Source organism: Amborella trichopoda, chromosome 9 (genome assembly GCF_054954075.1).
Source record: "Amborella trichopoda isolate Santa Cruz 75 chromosome 9, AtrichopodaSantaCruz75HAP2 v2.0, whole genome shotgun sequence".
NCBI classification, from domain to species: domain Eukaryota; kingdom Viridiplantae; phylum Streptophyta; class Magnoliopsida; order Amborellales; family Amborellaceae; genus Amborella; species Amborella trichopoda.
The window spans coordinates 54,723,853-54,740,021 of NC_142344.1; the positions used below are offsets into that span (position 1 = coordinate 54,723,853).

Sequence of the window (16,169 nt, forward strand, 5' to 3'; positions counted from 1 at the left end):
GACATTAATAATAATAAATTTTAAGTTGAATTTCCATTGTAGAACTAAAATAATAATAATAACAAGAACAAAATTCTACTACACACCATTACATGAATAGTAAAAAACAAAGGATCACTTCAAAGTAATGTAACCCATCCGAAGGTTACGACGTGAGTTTAAGTGGTCAATAATTGACATTAGCAATGTTACATCTCAAATTCAATTTTAGTGAACCACCCCATCTCACCGACCAATTGACTAACCCCTTTCGTCAGGTTAAACAACAATTACTTTGGTGATTACCAAGTGGTGTTTCTAAAATAATACCGAGAGATAAGTGCGTGGTGTAAAATCCCAACTATCAAGACGAGGTCCAAGGGTTAGACTAAGGATGGATCTATCGATTAGTCTCGTTTAGAGCGATAAAATAACAATTCAAAACTAGCATTTGACCTACTTTTGGCTTGTCCGACCGGCTGGTTTCGATCGGATTTTCTAGCATATTATATTTTTAATTGTCATTTATACATGTAATATTTTTAAATTTGGCTTAACCGATTCTAACGATGTTTAGATTGGTTTTGATGAAATCAAAATCTTTTTAGTAATTCAAGGCTATTTTAGTAAAAATTCACCACCACGGAGGGTTTTATCAAAGGTCGGAAGTTGAAATAGAAGTCCGTCCAAGTAAAAATGAAGGATTTTCCTTGTAGAAAATGGGCTTCCTCAAGTGTTTGGGGGCGGCGTCATCAGCCGCTCTTGCCTTCGTTTCTCACTCTTCATCTTCTCTCTCCTCGAATTCGAATAATAGAAGACCTCCGTCAAATTTAGGGTTACTGCGTTCAAAAACAGGGAACCAAGGGATCTCTTCTCAACTTTTTCGAGGATTTAAGCCTTTGAAAGCTTCTCTTTTCATGGATTCAGCAACATCTGATACTAATTCTCCCCAGCTGGTAAGATTAAGAAAACGAATTTTTTTTGGTAGGATTAGGGTTTTTGGATTTTTTGGGGAAGATTTGTTGAGAAATTAAGCTTTCTGATCTATTTTTTTTCTTTTTGTTTTCCATCTCCTTTTGTTTGCAGGATGGTGAAGTTTTACCCGAGATGCTGGTAAGTGTAGTCTTTGGGCATGGTTTCGGTGAAATTGGGTAGAGAATTTGTTACTGTTTGGTGGAAATTACTGAATATTCGGGTTGAAATCCAGGACAAAAATGTATCCAAACTTCATGGTGAACTCCAGGAAAGACGAATGGTTAAATTTGGTTGATTTTTTGCTGAAATATTCTCGAAGTTTGAATCATGGTTCATTCTGTGAATATATTGTTGCTATGGAGCATAACCCAATAACTTTAGGCTATTCAGTGAGAGGTAAATTAGTATTTCGTAATTCAGGAGTTTTGAAATTTACAGAAAAGTTGGAAGCACTCTACAAAATCTTCAGGGAAAAAAGTTGGGGAAATTTTTGATAAGATGCTATCAAATTTATGGCTTAGATAAAAGAAATCAGGTGAAATGTGGACTAAAATTTTTTGCAGAGTAGTTTCAATTTTTTCCTTTTTGCAAAATTTTGAATCCATTGGCTTTCTTTGCAGACAGAATTCATGGTTGATATGAAGTGTGATGGTTGTGTATCAGCTGTTCAGAATAAGTTGCAGACACTTGATGGTATGTGCCCTGTTTCCCAATATTACCTTGAAAGGATGATACCAACTCTTGAATTATCCAAAGTCTATGTTAATTTACCTTGCATCCTTTATCTCCATTTTATTGATACAAGATGTGTGTCCCAATTTAATGAATTGAATCGTTAAATGGTGCAAACTATCTTCTATGTTGAACTTTTGCATCCTCCTCCTTCCATATCATTGTTGAGTTTTATATGTTGGTAGGAGTCAAAAGGGTCGATACTGACCTGCCCAATCAAGTTGTAAGGGTGCTTGGTGCCATTCCTATCAAGACCATGCTTGATGCTCTGGAACAAACGGGCAGAAAAGCTCGGTTAATTGGGCAAGGGAATCCTGAAGGTTAGTTTTGAAATTGTTCAATTTTAAACAGCGAATTTCTAATATGTCTCATGAAATTTGGTTGCTCTATTAAATCTCTATTGTCAAAGGAATGTTTCTGCATTTTAGTGGGTTTATCATTACATTATCAGATTATTGCATGCTCTTGGTTTACTATTACATCGTTAGATAATTTGAGGTTTTCTGTTGCTTCCTTCCCATATTAGCTGTATAAGTTTCTGTAAAGATTTCCTTGTTAATTTCATGATTGTCTATTGCCTTTCTGTTTTTTTGTTTTGAAAAATGTTAACTGTATGTGTGTATTTATAAAATGCGTTACATGCTTTATGATAGTGGTATATGCTAGCACCAATAAACTGCTTTGAGCAAAATTGGGGAAACAAGACCCTCAGGAGGGTGAGCTTCACAAAATTACTCTCCTACTACCTTGAGAATTGCTATGTATTGGTAGTGTCAGATGTCTTCATTATGGACTTTTTTCTATCAGTGGAGGTTGAAGTTTAGATTCTTTAGTAAAGACTTCTAAGTCGAAATGTTTATTTTCTGATAATGTATTGTTTAGCTAATATTGTGCACAAAGGAAACTTTAAAGAAAGATAAGAATCTAAAACATCAACCAGAGAAAACCCACATGATCAGCAAACAAACTCACTCAAGATTGCATGAAATCACAAGCTTTTTTATTAAAATGGATCAGGAAGAGTTCCAAGCACCCATAGGTAGCTTGTTTGTTTTATTTCCAATGTTTTCATACCAAGCAACGGAACAAAACACCTTTGATCCAGGAATCAGAAAGACAAAAGAAATCAAGAAAATAGGAAAATTATAGTGATGATGATCTGGGACTGATATGAATCCCATATACCTTGCTTATCGAGGCAAGGAGATCGAAACTATTGACTTCCTCTCTCTAGAACTCCTCTAGCTTTGCTCTAAGATTTCTTGGTTTGCTCTCTTTTTATCTCGAAGAAGTATCATGATCTCTTCTATTTGAAGCTTTTTGTGAGTTGCAGCAATTATCCGATGAGTTATGACTCCAAATTTGTGCTGGAACTCTTGCTCGCTCTCTTGAATGATCCCAAAAGGATTTCTGGTATGTTGAAGCACACTTTTATATAATGGGCAAACTTGATATCCAAGTAAAATCTTCAATCTTTAGCAAGTATAACTCTTCAACTCTGGTGTTTCTGGGGCATTTTCTAATTTAGAAACATCCAAGCATAAAAAATCCAATTTAAAAACTTTCTCCTGGGTCCCAAGGTTGTCCAAGAAGAAACCCAATCAATTTGGAAATGAAAATCATGAGAAATCGTCAAAAAATGGATCTGTCGCAGAGGTGGAAGAGTTCTGCAGCAAAAGTGGAGAGACAGTCTGCAATAGAGCATACTGCAGTCTGGCAGCAGGTGAAGAAAAAAATCAAATGACCCTCTTCCCAGTCTCCAAAACTAGTGAAATTTTAGCTGAAGAATCCCGACTCAATTTGTCATCTCTCCACAAAATTTCAGCTCAAACAAAAATCATTGACTCCCCCAAATAATTCAGGAGGTGGAACCCATTTTCCAGTTATTTTCTGCTGCATAAAACTGGTTGAGAACAAAGAAATTTTCGATCAACCTATCCTCTCCCAACATCTTAATCTGCATTCTCACAAAATTCGAGCTCCATTGGTGAAATCTAGCATGGTCAACTGAGTTCTGCTGCAAAGCCTACTCTGTATAAATGGAATCTGCCTCGAACAGCAAGCAGTGAGGAATGGAATTTTTTTAAACTCCTTAGACATCTCCAGAAATTGTAGATTTTTTTACTAAAACTTCCTGAGACCTTTCCGGACCATCATAAAGAGTTTCAGAGTTTTTTGGCATCAAAATCATGGTCAAATAAAATCAATCACAAAATTCGTTCTTCACAGACTGCATTCTGCAAATTAGCGCTGTCTCCACTTATACATGTCCAAATGTTATGGAACTTTTACTGCATGTTCCAAAGTCATTTCTCTATCCAAATAAAAAATCTTGTGCTGATTGGATGTCATTAACATCACTCTTTTGAGCCCCTGGTGAGCTTTGTCAGCAGTCTGCTGCAGACTACAGCCAGATGAGCACTCCTTAGTTTGTGATTTATTCAGCCTGAGCCCGTGGTGAGCTTTGTGAGCAGTCTGCTGCAGACTACTGCAGATGAGCTTGCCCTAGTTTGGGATTTATTCAGCCCCTTTAGTGACATCAAGATTGCATAAATTTTTTTGTGCATGATGCCAATACATTCTTCTGTCCACATAAAAAATTTGGTTTTGATTGGGGTTCATTTACGTAACCTAATCTAAACCAGGAGAGACACCATTTCAGCAGTCTGCTGCAACCTGCAACAGATGACCACTATTCCACTTCACCTATGTGTGCCTCTCCAAACTTCTTGAATCTTGGGGACTTATATCAAAATATCATTTTAGATCCCTCCTCAAAATTTTGGATCATTTGGACACTGTTTGGCCCAATTTGTCAAGTCTATCACGGAACACTATTCGTTCTGCTGTTGACTGAACCAGCTCCACATTTTACGAGGTTCGAGTGCATGACCGCATCTTACATTGTTTTCCAGATCTTGCCATAGTCCCAAACTATTAAAATTATTACCATTAATATCAAGGACTATACAGTCTTTTCCGATTTGTTTAGGTGTGTTACAGAACACCCCCAAATATGTATTCCTTGAAACCTGTCGCTAATCACTGTTAATGTATTTCTTTCTTCTATGCTGTGAAAGAAGTAATGCTTCTTCCTTCTGTAACTGGTTTCAAGTTTTTGCTAGTCTTGCAGTTATATGTCAATGCTCACGTTTCTCGACTTCCATGCTTGGCAAAAGTGCATGACCATCAATGGGGCTTTGAAGTTAGGCTTGTTAGGTCTTACTTTGCTCTCTTCAAGAAATTTTTGTATGCTAGAAAATACCTTCTGTTTGACGAACCATAATGCATATTTCAACTGTAGGCCGAGAAGCAGGTTAGGTTGGGTTTTGGTCGACCTGAACGCAATAGATTTCAGGCGAGACCTGGACCTGTTGGGCCTTGTGCCCAGATATACAAGAATTTAAATATATACATAAAAATTTATACGTGAAATATTTATAAATTTTAATATATATTTCCTTTATCATTGATAAATATATTATATTTATATATAGCATGTCGGATTGACCTGGGCCCAACTTGGTATGGCTAGCAGGATTCGGACCCACCCTGACCTGACCAGGTCTAAGCCTAGTGGTCAGCATTCGGGCCTGACCAATAGCGGGTCCACCAGACCTGTATCCCCCATTCCAACTGACTGCCACCATGTGTTCTGATATGCAAACTTGCTCAATTTAATATTGCTAATTCAGCCAGTTTACGACCAGTTGTTGTTTGGATTTAGCCTTCTGTTTGTTAATATAGTTAGTGCCTACCATTACATAGCTTAATTTTTTATTTCATTGCGGTTGGCATCTACATCATAGAAATAATATCATGTCAGATTATGTCTTTTTGATCCGTTCTTCACTTTATAAGAACTTCTTAGGATATCTGGCCTTGTTTAAATATTCTGACATGTCATCAGGCAAAGTCCATCTTTGAAACACTGAACACATGAAAGGCTTGGCTCCTTTTTGAGATAGGTTGGGTTGGGGGTCCTCTGGAGATAGATTAATGGATGTCACCCCTTTACTAGCATGTGAAATCAATGTATTTTGCTGGCAAAATATACCATTTATTGAACTCTACATGTTAAAGCAAATCAAACACTTAGTTTAATATTATAGGAAAATTTATAAAAAATACTCATAAGAGGAACCATTTAACATCCTACCCATCGGCAACTATTTCAACTCAAGATCATGTGCTCTTCTACAGGTATTTTGAAATTAAATCAAAAGGCATGGGTACCCTTACATGCAATTAGTTGGGACACAATTTTGGCATTTCATAGGGAGAAGAGAAATATTCGAAAGGGGTTGTGTACATGTAAAAGTAAAACCACATAGGCTGAACCTGAATATCGTATTGCTTGGCAACATGGCATTTACAAACCTGGTCTTTGAGTCACATTGTTCACAAGCTGAGGGACTGGGTTTTGCCACATGCATGGACCCTTGTAAAGGATTACTCTAGAGTCCTGTGTATCTCAACTAAGAAAAAGTGCATACCAGTCAAGCATGTTAGAGCATGGTTTTCGAGTCTGTATAATTTTTGGTTTTCTAAAATAATAATAAGTTTGCCTCATACATGTGAATTAGTTCTAGTCTCCAGTAATCTTCCCTTGTTTTTCTCTTTAATCTCATATTTCCTTTGGAAAATTTGACACCCCAACTCCCCCCCCCCCCCACACACACACACACACAAAAAACACACACACACACACACACACAAAAGAAAAAGAAAAAAAAAAAGAGCTTGGTCGTGGTAGTTTTGATGATAGCATTTGGGAAAGCGCTTTGCAGTGGACTCCAGGTGGTACTCTGATTAGGGTCTTCTCTTGTTCTAGGAAGTATATGTTTTGAGATTGAATCAGTGTTACTTCACTGTTAGTAGTTGATGCACAAACCCACGAATAAGATACCAGTATGTCGATGACTTCTCTATGATTCCATTCTCACATATTGAAATTAGGAATTCTTTTTACCCAAATTTTCATATTTGTTGACCCCAATGTTGGTAGTAAGTGTTTTAAGTTAAACAAACTCTTTTTTATGTTCATGGAAGATGTTTCTTGTGCAGATTTTTTAGTTTCAGCTGCAGTTGCAGAGTTCAAAGGCCCTGATATTTTCGGTGTTGTTCGTCTGGCCCAAGTGAATATGGAGTTGGCAAGGATTGAAGCTAACTTCAGTGGGTTGTCACCTGGGTTGCATGCTTGGTCCATAAATGAATATGGGGATTTGACGGAAGGACCGGCAAGTACTGGAAAGATTTTCAATGTGGGAAGGACTTCTGAAGAGGTTTGGTTCGATAAGCTCCTTAAAACCAAACCTTTTTTTTTATAATTAAGGAATACCATTAAGGGCCTCCATTGCATGTCTTCCTTCTTGATTTCTTGCATTGTTTCAATGTTCTTATGATATTGGAGTTCAATTATCATGACTATGATCTCATAGTTTTGAATTTATGACAAAAGTTGTTGAGAGAACCTTTTACATTGCTAAGTCTTACATTGATTAAAAACAAGCAGAAGGCAGTGTGTTTTTTTGCAATACATGATCAGGAAATTCATTAGAAAACAAAAAGGCCCTTAAAGATTGGAGCAGGACCGTCCTTGGGAAATTTTCCATTTTGAAAATTTCTCACCTCAACTCCATTAAGGAGCTTGATAGCTTAGAGGAATCCCGACCCCTGTACCCCTCTGAAATCAATCTTAGGCCTCAAAACAAGTTGGAATGTTTTTCCACCCTTAAGAAAGAAGAAATATTCTGGTTTCAAAGGTCCAGGGTGAAATGGTTACACCTTGGAGATCTTAACAATTGCTTCTTTCATCGGATTGCTAATTGCAGGCGTCGGGATAATTCCATATCCCTTCTCAAGGTAGGCAACTTCATCTTGGTCCATTTGGACCAGTTTGAAGCTGCTGTTCTGGTCATCTACCAAGACCTCTACTTGGCACCCTTAGACGCTATACCTAGAATGGGGGACCTTCAATTGCGCTCGCTTCCACACAATTGGATTCATTGGTTGGAACGACCATTCTCTGAAACAGAAATCTTGAAAGCCATCTCGGATCAGGGCAAAGATAAGGCGCCAGCGCCTGATGGCTTTCCCAAAGCTCCCTTCAAGGCCTTCTGGGAGACTGTCAGGATGGACTTCTTAAACTTCTTTGAGGAGTTTCACCACAGGTAATCCTGTCCTGCATAAAGCGATTAATGCGACTTCCATTGCTTTGGTCCCAAAAGTCGAAGGAGTTGAGGAATTGAAGGATTTTAGACTGATTAGCCTGGTCAACTCCTCATACAAGATCTTTCCAAAAGTTTTGGCGTCGAGGTTGAAAGAAGTGCTTCCTTTCATCATCTCCCTATCCCAAAGTTCTTTCATTAAGGACAGATAAATTCTAGACGGTGTCTTGGTAGCACATGAGTGCCTTCATTCTAGACATTTGTCGAAAAACCGGGCCTCATTTTCAAGATTGATTGGGAGAAAGCCTACGACCACGTAGATTGGTCACTCTTGGATGAAACCATGGGTAGAATGGGATTTGGGGACCGTTGGAGGAGGTGGATGAGGGGCTGTTACTCAAACACCCATTTTTCTATTCTGATCAACAGTTCTCCCAAAGGTTTCTTCCCAGCCCCTAGGTGTCTTCTCCAAGGAGACCCTTTGTCCCCTTTTCTTTTTTCTGTTGTTGCCGAAGTCTTCAGCCAATCGATCTCCCGCCTGTACCTGGCAGGCCTCTGCCACGGGTTTAATAGCAGTACGAGGGGACCCATAGTCTCCCACTTGCAATATGCCGATGACACTCTGGTGTTCATTGATGCCACCCTTGCAGATGAGGGAATGCCTTCTAATGTTCCTCATGTGTTTTGAGTTTGCCACTGGCTTCAAAGTAAATATGGAAAAATCCACTATGATAGGGGTCTCTCTCACCACTGAGGAAACAAGAGCATTGATTCCAGATTGGCTATGTAAGGTGGAGGATCCCCCAACCAGCCATTTGGGGATGCCTCTGGGCATTGGTAAACCCAAGAAGAGACAGTGGTCAAACGTCTTTGATAGAGTGGACTGCTGGCTACCCGGTTGAAAGGGGAGGTTCCTCTCTTTCGTGGGACGATTAACCCTCATAAAGGCAACACTCTCTAACACCCCCGTCTATCTCATGTCTCTTTTTCATATGCCTGCAGTAGTAGCCGATCGTTTGGAATCAGGGGACTTAAAGTAAAAACAGATCCACCTCGTTGCCTGGGACAGAGTCTGCCTTCCTAAACATCAGGGAGGGTTAGGGATTCGCTCCTTGAGAAAACAGAATGTGGCTCTGTTGGGAAAATGTGGCTCTGGTCACAAGTGATTCGCTGTAAGTATAGAATCCCTGGCTGTTAGAGGGGAGGTCTTCAAGTAGGCCTTCAGGTGTCTGGAAATCCTTCCTGTCGGCCCTATCTAGGGTTTGTTTTTGTCAGACCTCTGGTTGGGTCACACACCCATTAGGGAACAATTCCCCTCTTTGTTCTTGCTTGCCACCAACCCTTCTTCTTGGGTCTCGGAAGAACTACCGGTTGCCAGTAACGGTAGGGTTTGGAACCCTTCCTTTAGACAATCTCTCTTTGATGCCGAGCTCCTTGATTTCATATCCCTCTCTGCCTTGCTCCATGATACTTTCCTCGCCCTCTCCTGGTCGGATAGAATCATTGGACCCTTGAGGCCTCGGGTACATTCTCGATTTCTTCCTTCTACAAGATTTTGCTCCAACCCCCTACCCACCTCTACTCTGTGGTATCCAAGGTAGCGCCGCCGAAAGTGCAAGCTTTCAATTGGATAGCAGGTTCTGGAAGAGCGTTAATTGTGGACCAGCTTAAGCGCAGAGGAATTCCTATCCCGAATCGTTGTGTTATGTGCCTCTGTGAAGAAGAGAACCATTCTCACCTTTTCATACATTGTGACTTAGCTCATAACCTGTGGAGCAGGCTCTTTAGCCTTTTTGGTTTGACTTGGGTTATACCCGCCTCTAACCCTGCCGTCTTAACCTTGCCAAGGGCTCCCCTTGGCCGAATCCGGTAGGATTCTTTGGAAGGCCTCCATAGAGGCCACAATTTGGGTCTTGTGGACGGAAAGGAATGCTAGGATCTTTCGAGGAGTCAAAAGTGAAACCTCTACCCTCTTTCACAAGATTCATACTCTTGTGATCTTCTGGGCCACTAATCACAAGGTCTTCAAGGACTTCCCCTCCTTGTTCCTCTCGAACTGGCAGCAGATTCTCCTGGTCCAACACCGTCATCCCTCTCGACTTGGTGGCTGGTCCCCTCCCCTGCACAGTTAAGTTTAATTTCGCCAGGTGTTCCTGTGGGAACCCTGCTCCCTCTGGTGTAGGGGGGGTTTTCAGAGATCACTAGGGGAACGTCCTGGCGTCTTTCTCCAAACACATCGGCCAGGCTGTGTCACAGCTCTCTGAATCGCTGGCTCTGCTCACGTTCCTCAAGCTCTTCGATCCTGAGTGGAGCCAACCCCTGCTGGTGGAAGGGGATGTGCGCAATATAGTTTCTTAGGCTGCTGGTCTAGTTACCCCTCCCTGGTGTCTCGCCCCTATTTTTGACGAGATCTCTCACCTTTGCAGGGATACAGCCATTTCTTGGACGCATATTTGGAGAGAATCAAACGGCCTGGCGGACCACCTAGCTAAGGAAGGAGCGGTAGCGCTAGTCGTAGCCGCTTCTTAGTTCTTCGGCTCCCTATTGTTCACAGCTGCGACTTCTTTTGGCCTTTTGGGTTGTTTTTGGCTATTCATCCTCTTTTGGTTCTACATCTCTCTACAGCCCCTGTTTTTGCCTACTATTGTACATTGGTGTAAAGGGTGCTATTATAAGACCCTCTTTTTGTACAGGACATCTTCTTAGAGGTTACCTCATTTTTTTGGCTGAGAGGCCTGGATTAGGGGCTCTCTCCTTGGAGCTTTGTATCTCGTTCCTTTTTATTTAATGTTAACTTCATCAAAAAAAAGAAAAGAAATTCATTAGAAAACTGCAAATAGCCAAATGCAAGGTACGTTATCTTGTCGAGTTCAAGCTTTGTGTGACAGCATCAAGATGAGTGGAAGACAATGCGACTGTTGTGGTGGTGTTTTTTTGTGTTTTTTATTTTTGTTTGTTTTTTTTTTTTTCATTTTTTTTTTTTTGTTTTTTGTTAAGTTGGGGAGGGAGGGGTGGGGTTGGGTTGGGTGTTACCCAGCTTGCGTTACTTTCTACTACGGTCTTTACCCTCTTCCGGAGAGGGGACAAAGAAAAGATGGATAGAAAACCTTGGTACTCTCTCTCTCTCTCTCTCAAGGCTGTGGTGGTTATGTCTCTGTGTTGGTTCCACTTCTCCATCTCTCTTGGATGTGTCGGTCAGTCTGAGATTGGAGGATGGGGCTGCGGGGTGATCTGCCTGAAGGGGGAGAGATTTCAAGGTGAGATAGGTTGGGAGCTGAATTAAGTTGTGCTGAAGTAAATTATGTTCATGTAGGGGGTCCCTTGAGATTGTTTCCATGGAATGTTTCTCCTAAGCTATTGTATTGATAATTAGAGACGCTGGTAGAGCTGGGACACTGGTTATGATACTCAATAACCAGCTCTGTCCTGTTAGTAACCACAATCTTACACAGGTCCTCGTTTCTGAGCCCGAGATTTTGTCAATAGCGTGGTTTTCCACAACCATTGAAGAGTAGTAGGCATCCTAAGTTTTGAGTCCTTGGATAGTTTTTCTTCGGATTGGGGGACGTGGGGTATTTTTCTGTTACGCTGTTGTGCTCAAAATGCTGCCAAGACTGCTCAAAAGAGAAAAAAGAATTTGTTGCTCTATCCCCAAAGAAGGGGACATCTTGGATATGACTCCTGACCATTTTGAGCGGCCAGGCTAAATACTCCGCTCATGCTTAAGTGGGAGTTGTGCTAAATACTGTAGCAGAAAAAAATTGTTAAATTTTTTTTAAAATATAAAACAAATAAAAAATATATTTAAATTAAGATTGAGCAAAAACATATATAAATGAGGTTAACTAAATGAGGTTAAGGAAGTAGTAAAAAAGTAGTACATCAGTTAGGGTATTTTTGAAATAATCTAAAAAAGTTGTGAAAATAAATATTTATGACCAAAATACTTTTCAATCTAGAGCGTGTAAATAAACATGCCCAAATTATCTTGGCCGATTTTTCAAACACTGGTTGAAATAGTACAAATTTGGAGGATTGCACGTGTCCAAGTGAAGCTACTTTTTCAACATGGCCATTAGTATGTCCAAATCGGAGCCTAAATGTGTGATCCCAAAGGCTTGCTTGTTGAGTTCGTGTGATCTTTTTTATCTACCTTCTATGTGATTGTGAATTGCAGATGTAACGCTAAGACAAAACAGCCTTGACCAATTTCGTTCTCTCTTTGATTTAGCCAATTGGTGACCTGGGAACATTAGAAGCCAGTAAGGCAGGCGAGGCCTATTTCTCCGGCGTTAAGAAAATGCTTTGTGTTAACGACCTCATTGGCCGATCCATCGTGGTGTATGGTAGCGAGAACAAGTCGGATACTGGCATAGCTGCTGCGGTCATTGCTAGAAGTGCAGGCGTAGGTGAGAACTACAAGAAGATCTGTGCTTGTGATGGTACCATCATTTGGGAATCAAGCGATGCTGATTTTGAAACTCAAGTAAAAGCGTGATACCTAGAGCTTCAGACCTCTAGGCTACCAGTTCTAAACCAGAAGGTACCTGTAAAATCTTATCATGTATACTTGGAAAGGGAAGTAGGTAAAATGTTATGGATGTGTATTAATATCATGTAAACTAAGAGTAGGTAAATTTCGGGTGCTACATCGATTGGCAATTTGGCATCAAATGGTATCTGGTTTTTTGAATGCCTTGTCCATTGACTCTTGGCTGTGATGTGCATGAAACTGTAGTTTAATAGAAAATTACATTCCCAAGTTTACTCATAGCATGGGCAATTTGCTCTCATGAAATTAACACTGTTTATTCTGAAGTTGGTCCTCATGTTCAAAACCAGTTTACAGATAGCATCAGTAAAAAAAACATAGAGAAAAAAAAAAAAAAAAAAAGGAAGAAAAGAAAAGGAGAAAAAAGATGATAAATAAGGGGAAAAAACAAACTTCTCTTCGATCATATGGGCGCTAACCATGTAAGAACGATGGGGCTTCGAACCTTGTGGATCCCATCGGTCCACACCAGTGCTCCAAGCGCTGGTGAGGTCTGTTGAGACTTTGAAGTGAAGATCACCTCATAGGACAGCTTCTGATATTTTTCAGTAAAGTTCAAGGTTCTTGGCTTGACTATAACGTCTGCTCCCACAATTGGGGCAATTCTAACACGATAAGTCGAAACCGGAGACCCCACATTAGTCACAGTTCTTCGCACCGAAACTGTCGAGGTGACCGGCTTCTCTGCAAACACAGCTGATATTGCCGGATAATTAAGATCACTTGGAGTGCGGAATGCATGTCGACATGTTTGATTTGTCGACTTTGAGAACACCTTTAGTTGCTCTGGTGTTAACTTCACCGAACATAGGAATTCGTAGTAGTCTTGTGGGTTGATGTCATATATTAGGCCTGGGTCCAGGGCCCTGGATGGATTTATATGGCCAGCTCCATGGTCAAAGTGGGTTGAAGGTTTATCCGTCGCTGCATCTCTTAGTGAGCCATGTGTGTTGTCATGCACATAGGCGGTGGTCATTAAGGCTGACTTGATGGCGGCCGGGCTCCAATCAGGGTGTGCCGCCTTGAGGAGTGCGGCTACTCCACTCACGTGCGGGCATGACATGCTTGTCCCCGAAAGAATATTGAAAGCTACCCGCCTCCGGTCTTGCTGCAAGCTAGAAGGGGGTGCATCACCTGACCAAGCAGCAAGTATGTTCACCCCTGGTGCCACCATGTCGGGCTTTAGAATCTCTAATGTCAAAAAGTTGGGCCCTCTTGATGAGAAAGCTGCCACAACAGGTGCTGGTCGAATACCGAGCTTGGTTCCGATGAATGAGAGTGTGCCGGTGGGTCGAAAAGTGGTTGATACATAGTGTTTGATGGCCTTTCCGGCTGTTTCACCGACTGAGACCGCTGAGATCAGGTGTGCATCAGCCACAAGCTCCTCCCCATTCGCTGCTGTGTTGGCCAAGATCATGCCCATGCCTCCTGCCTCTTTCACCACCTGCCCCTTCTCCACTCTCGGGCTTATACCTCGATCACATATAACGATTTTCCCAGCCACCTTCCTAGAATCCAACGTGCCGGTTAAACATAGGGAGCTTGGCTCTGGTGTGCTAGAATTACCAGTCAAGTAAACAAGCGGATATTGTTTGTTTCTAGATAGATTTCTTCTCCCCTTGTATAGAGAGACACCATGAAAGCTACGTTTGTTTCCTAAAGTCACAGTTGAAGGGAAGTCTCGGTCCATGGTGCTGGCCCCGACAGTGGCAATCCATGGCGAGACATTGGTGAGGCTCACGGGATCGGGTCCTGCATTACCGGCTGAGCACGACACAAACACTCTCTTCTCCATTGCGCCAAATGCTGCCACTGCGAGGCTATCACGATAATATGATGACACGCCTCCCCCTAGAGAGATGGAGAGAACGTGAACACCATCGGCCACTGCCCTATCGATTGCTGACAATATGTCGGAACTGAAACACCCATTTGCCCAACACACCTTGTACACAGCTATACGTACCCCGGGTGCCATACCACGGGCAGTGCCATTGGCATAACCGAGGAGGCTGGCATTTGGAACGGGTGCACCAGCCACAGTAGCGGCGGTGTGGGTGCCATGGCCATCATGGTCACGTGCTGACTTCACCTCCCCTGTGTCGTTCATGCTCCCTGTTGCCGCCTCATAACCACGATAGAAAACCCGCGCACCTATCACTTTCTTGTTGCAGTTTACTTCAGGGGTGAAGTCAGGGCTGGCCTCACACCTACCGTTCCATCCTGCAGGGGGTGGGGCCATTTGCAAGTCCCTAAAGCTCGGGCTCTCGGGCCATATCCCGGTATCAAGAATACCGACCACCACTTGATGGCTTGATGCGATCTTTGCCCAAATGTTTCCACCTGTTTTGTTATTTGTGGGGATTATGCGGAGGAACTCAGGGCTCCTTGTGGTGTGGAGGTGGTACATGACCTCGGGGTACAGGGCGACTACCCCATGGACAGACTCGAGTTTTTGGGCCTCCTCTCCCGTTAATTTGGCCGCGAACCCATGGAAGGCGTTGTCATAGTGGTAGAGGATTCGATGGCTAGTGGTCTCCGTGTTGGCGTCGGTTTCGGGCTCGCTGGCAATAACTGATCTGAGTGTGGAGTGGTACCAGTCGAAGTGGTGGGTGAAGGACTCTGGTATTTGCGATTTGTCCATTTGGACTACATATGTTTTTGGCATGGTGGTTGACACCGAGTTGCAGAGGGTGGTTGCCGCCAAGAGGACGCAGGCCATGCCCAGCCATGGCCCCAACTGTTTCATGTCCGGTGAGCCCATTTGTATCTACAGGGAGAGAGAGAGAGAGAGAGGAAGGCCTGGAAGAGTGAGGATGGGCTAAATCTGCACTTCCGTGGGTTTGGCCATGTGGGGGAAGAGAGGGAGTGTGATGAAGGCTAAATATCTGCTTTGGTCTCGGCCATTCAGTGGGACAGAGTTAGAGGGAGAGAGCAGAGAGTTAGAGAGAGGGAGAGAGCAGATAGTTAGAGGAGAGAGGGAGAGAGCAGATAGTTAGAGGAGGGAGGGAGAGAGAGAGGGAGAGAGCAGAGAGAGTTAGAGAGAGTACTTCTCTGCCACTTTGGTTTTGCAGGCACAATAAAGGGGGTGGTTCGCAGTGAGTAAATGAGAGGGGGGTGCCAGAGGCGGATTCATCGGCAAAAGCAACTGTTTTGGCTCTCTTTTATTCGCCTCACCTAAACCTTCATCACACATGGAAACCGTCGTGGCCTCTCTCACACGTGTGTACCATGCATATAACCATCTCTCTCTCTCTCTCGACAAAGCTCAAATTTTATTTCCTAGTTTCTTTTTTTAATGTAATTTTCGTTTTGAGCTTCTTCTTCAACTCTGTATTTCCATGGGATCAATTTTAAGCGAATATTTGTCGTCTTAGAACATTTTATTTTGAAAATGTAAAAAGTTGAAATACGGCTTCGGCCTGATGCAAAAAGAAAAGAAAAAGTAAAGTGGCATCCCAAATCTCACCAAATTTGGCCGTTGAGAACTCCTAAATTAATCATCTCAACCTTGACCATCATAGATGATGGCTTAAATTAATCGTCTCAACCTTACTGACTGTAATGGATGATGTGAGAAAAATTAAGTTTTAAAAATATTTTTATCTTATAACACCTTATTCGTCCATTTTCTTGTGTCTATTGATACGAAAGACCTGTTCTATTTTTTAAACTTCAAATTTTATAATCAAAAGTGAAAATATACTTTTGGATTATCTTAGGCTTTGTGGGAACTGCATTCTTGGAAAGCTGTGCATGAG

General features: G+C 41.9%; 2 protein-coding genes across 5 annotated transcripts; one reads left to right on the forward strand and one right to left on the reverse strand.

The window, feature by feature from the left end:
- Nucleotides 1-677: 677 nt before the first annotated feature.
- CCS (copper chaperone for SOD1) lies at nucleotides 678-12,549 on the forward strand. 4 transcript variants are annotated; one of them, XM_011630084.3, is made up of 6 exons: nucleotides 678-935; nucleotides 1,066-1,092; nucleotides 1,575-1,647; nucleotides 1,872-2,006; nucleotides 6,754-6,971; nucleotides 12,088-12,549. In XM_011630084.3, exons 1-6 carry the CDS (start codon nucleotides 699-701, stop codon nucleotides 12,352-12,354), a joined length of 957 nt encoding a protein of 318 aa, XP_011628386.1. In that variant the 5' UTR covers nucleotides 678-698; the 3' UTR covers nucleotides 12,355-12,549. The 4 variants fall into 4 exon arrangements, with proteins under 4 accessions (XP_011628386.1, XP_088702407.1, XP_088702409.1 ...); XM_088846281.1 differs by lacking the exon at nucleotides 12,088-12,549 and adding an exon at nucleotides 10,283-10,686; XM_088846283.1 differs by lacking the exons at nucleotides 678-935; nucleotides 12,088-12,549 and adding exons at nucleotides 1,393-1,489; nucleotides 10,283-10,686 and having other exon boundaries at nucleotides 1,076-1,092.
- Nucleotides 12,550-12,639: 90 nt separating this feature from the next.
- Nucleotides 12,640-15,775, reverse strand: SBT1.3 (subtilase 1.3). The gene has a single exon (XM_006857923.4). It carries the CDS (start codon nucleotides 15,170-15,172, stop codon nucleotides 12,812-12,814), a length of 2,361 nt encoding a protein of 786 aa, XP_006857985.3. The 5' UTR covers nucleotides 15,173-15,775; the 3' UTR covers nucleotides 12,640-12,811.
- Between the last annotated feature and the right edge of the window lie 394 nt (nucleotides 15,776-16,169).

Coding starts and splice junctions, on each gene's coding strand:
- CCS (XM_011630084.3), top strand. CDS start 699: ATGGGCTTCCTCAAGTGTTTGGGGGCGGCGTCATCAGCCGCTCTTGCC. Junction 936..1,065: donor ATACTAATTCTCCCCAGCTG/GTAAGATTAAGA, acceptor TTTTGTTTGCAG/GATGGTGAAGTTTTACCCGA. Junction 2,007..6,753: donor TGGGCAAGGGAATCCTGAAG/GTTAGTTTTGAA, acceptor TTTCTTGTGCAG/ATTTTTTAGTTTCAGCTGCA.
- SBT1.3 (XM_006857923.4), bottom strand. CDS start 15,172: ATGGGCTCACCGGACATGAAACAGTTGGGGCCATGGCTGGGCATGGCC.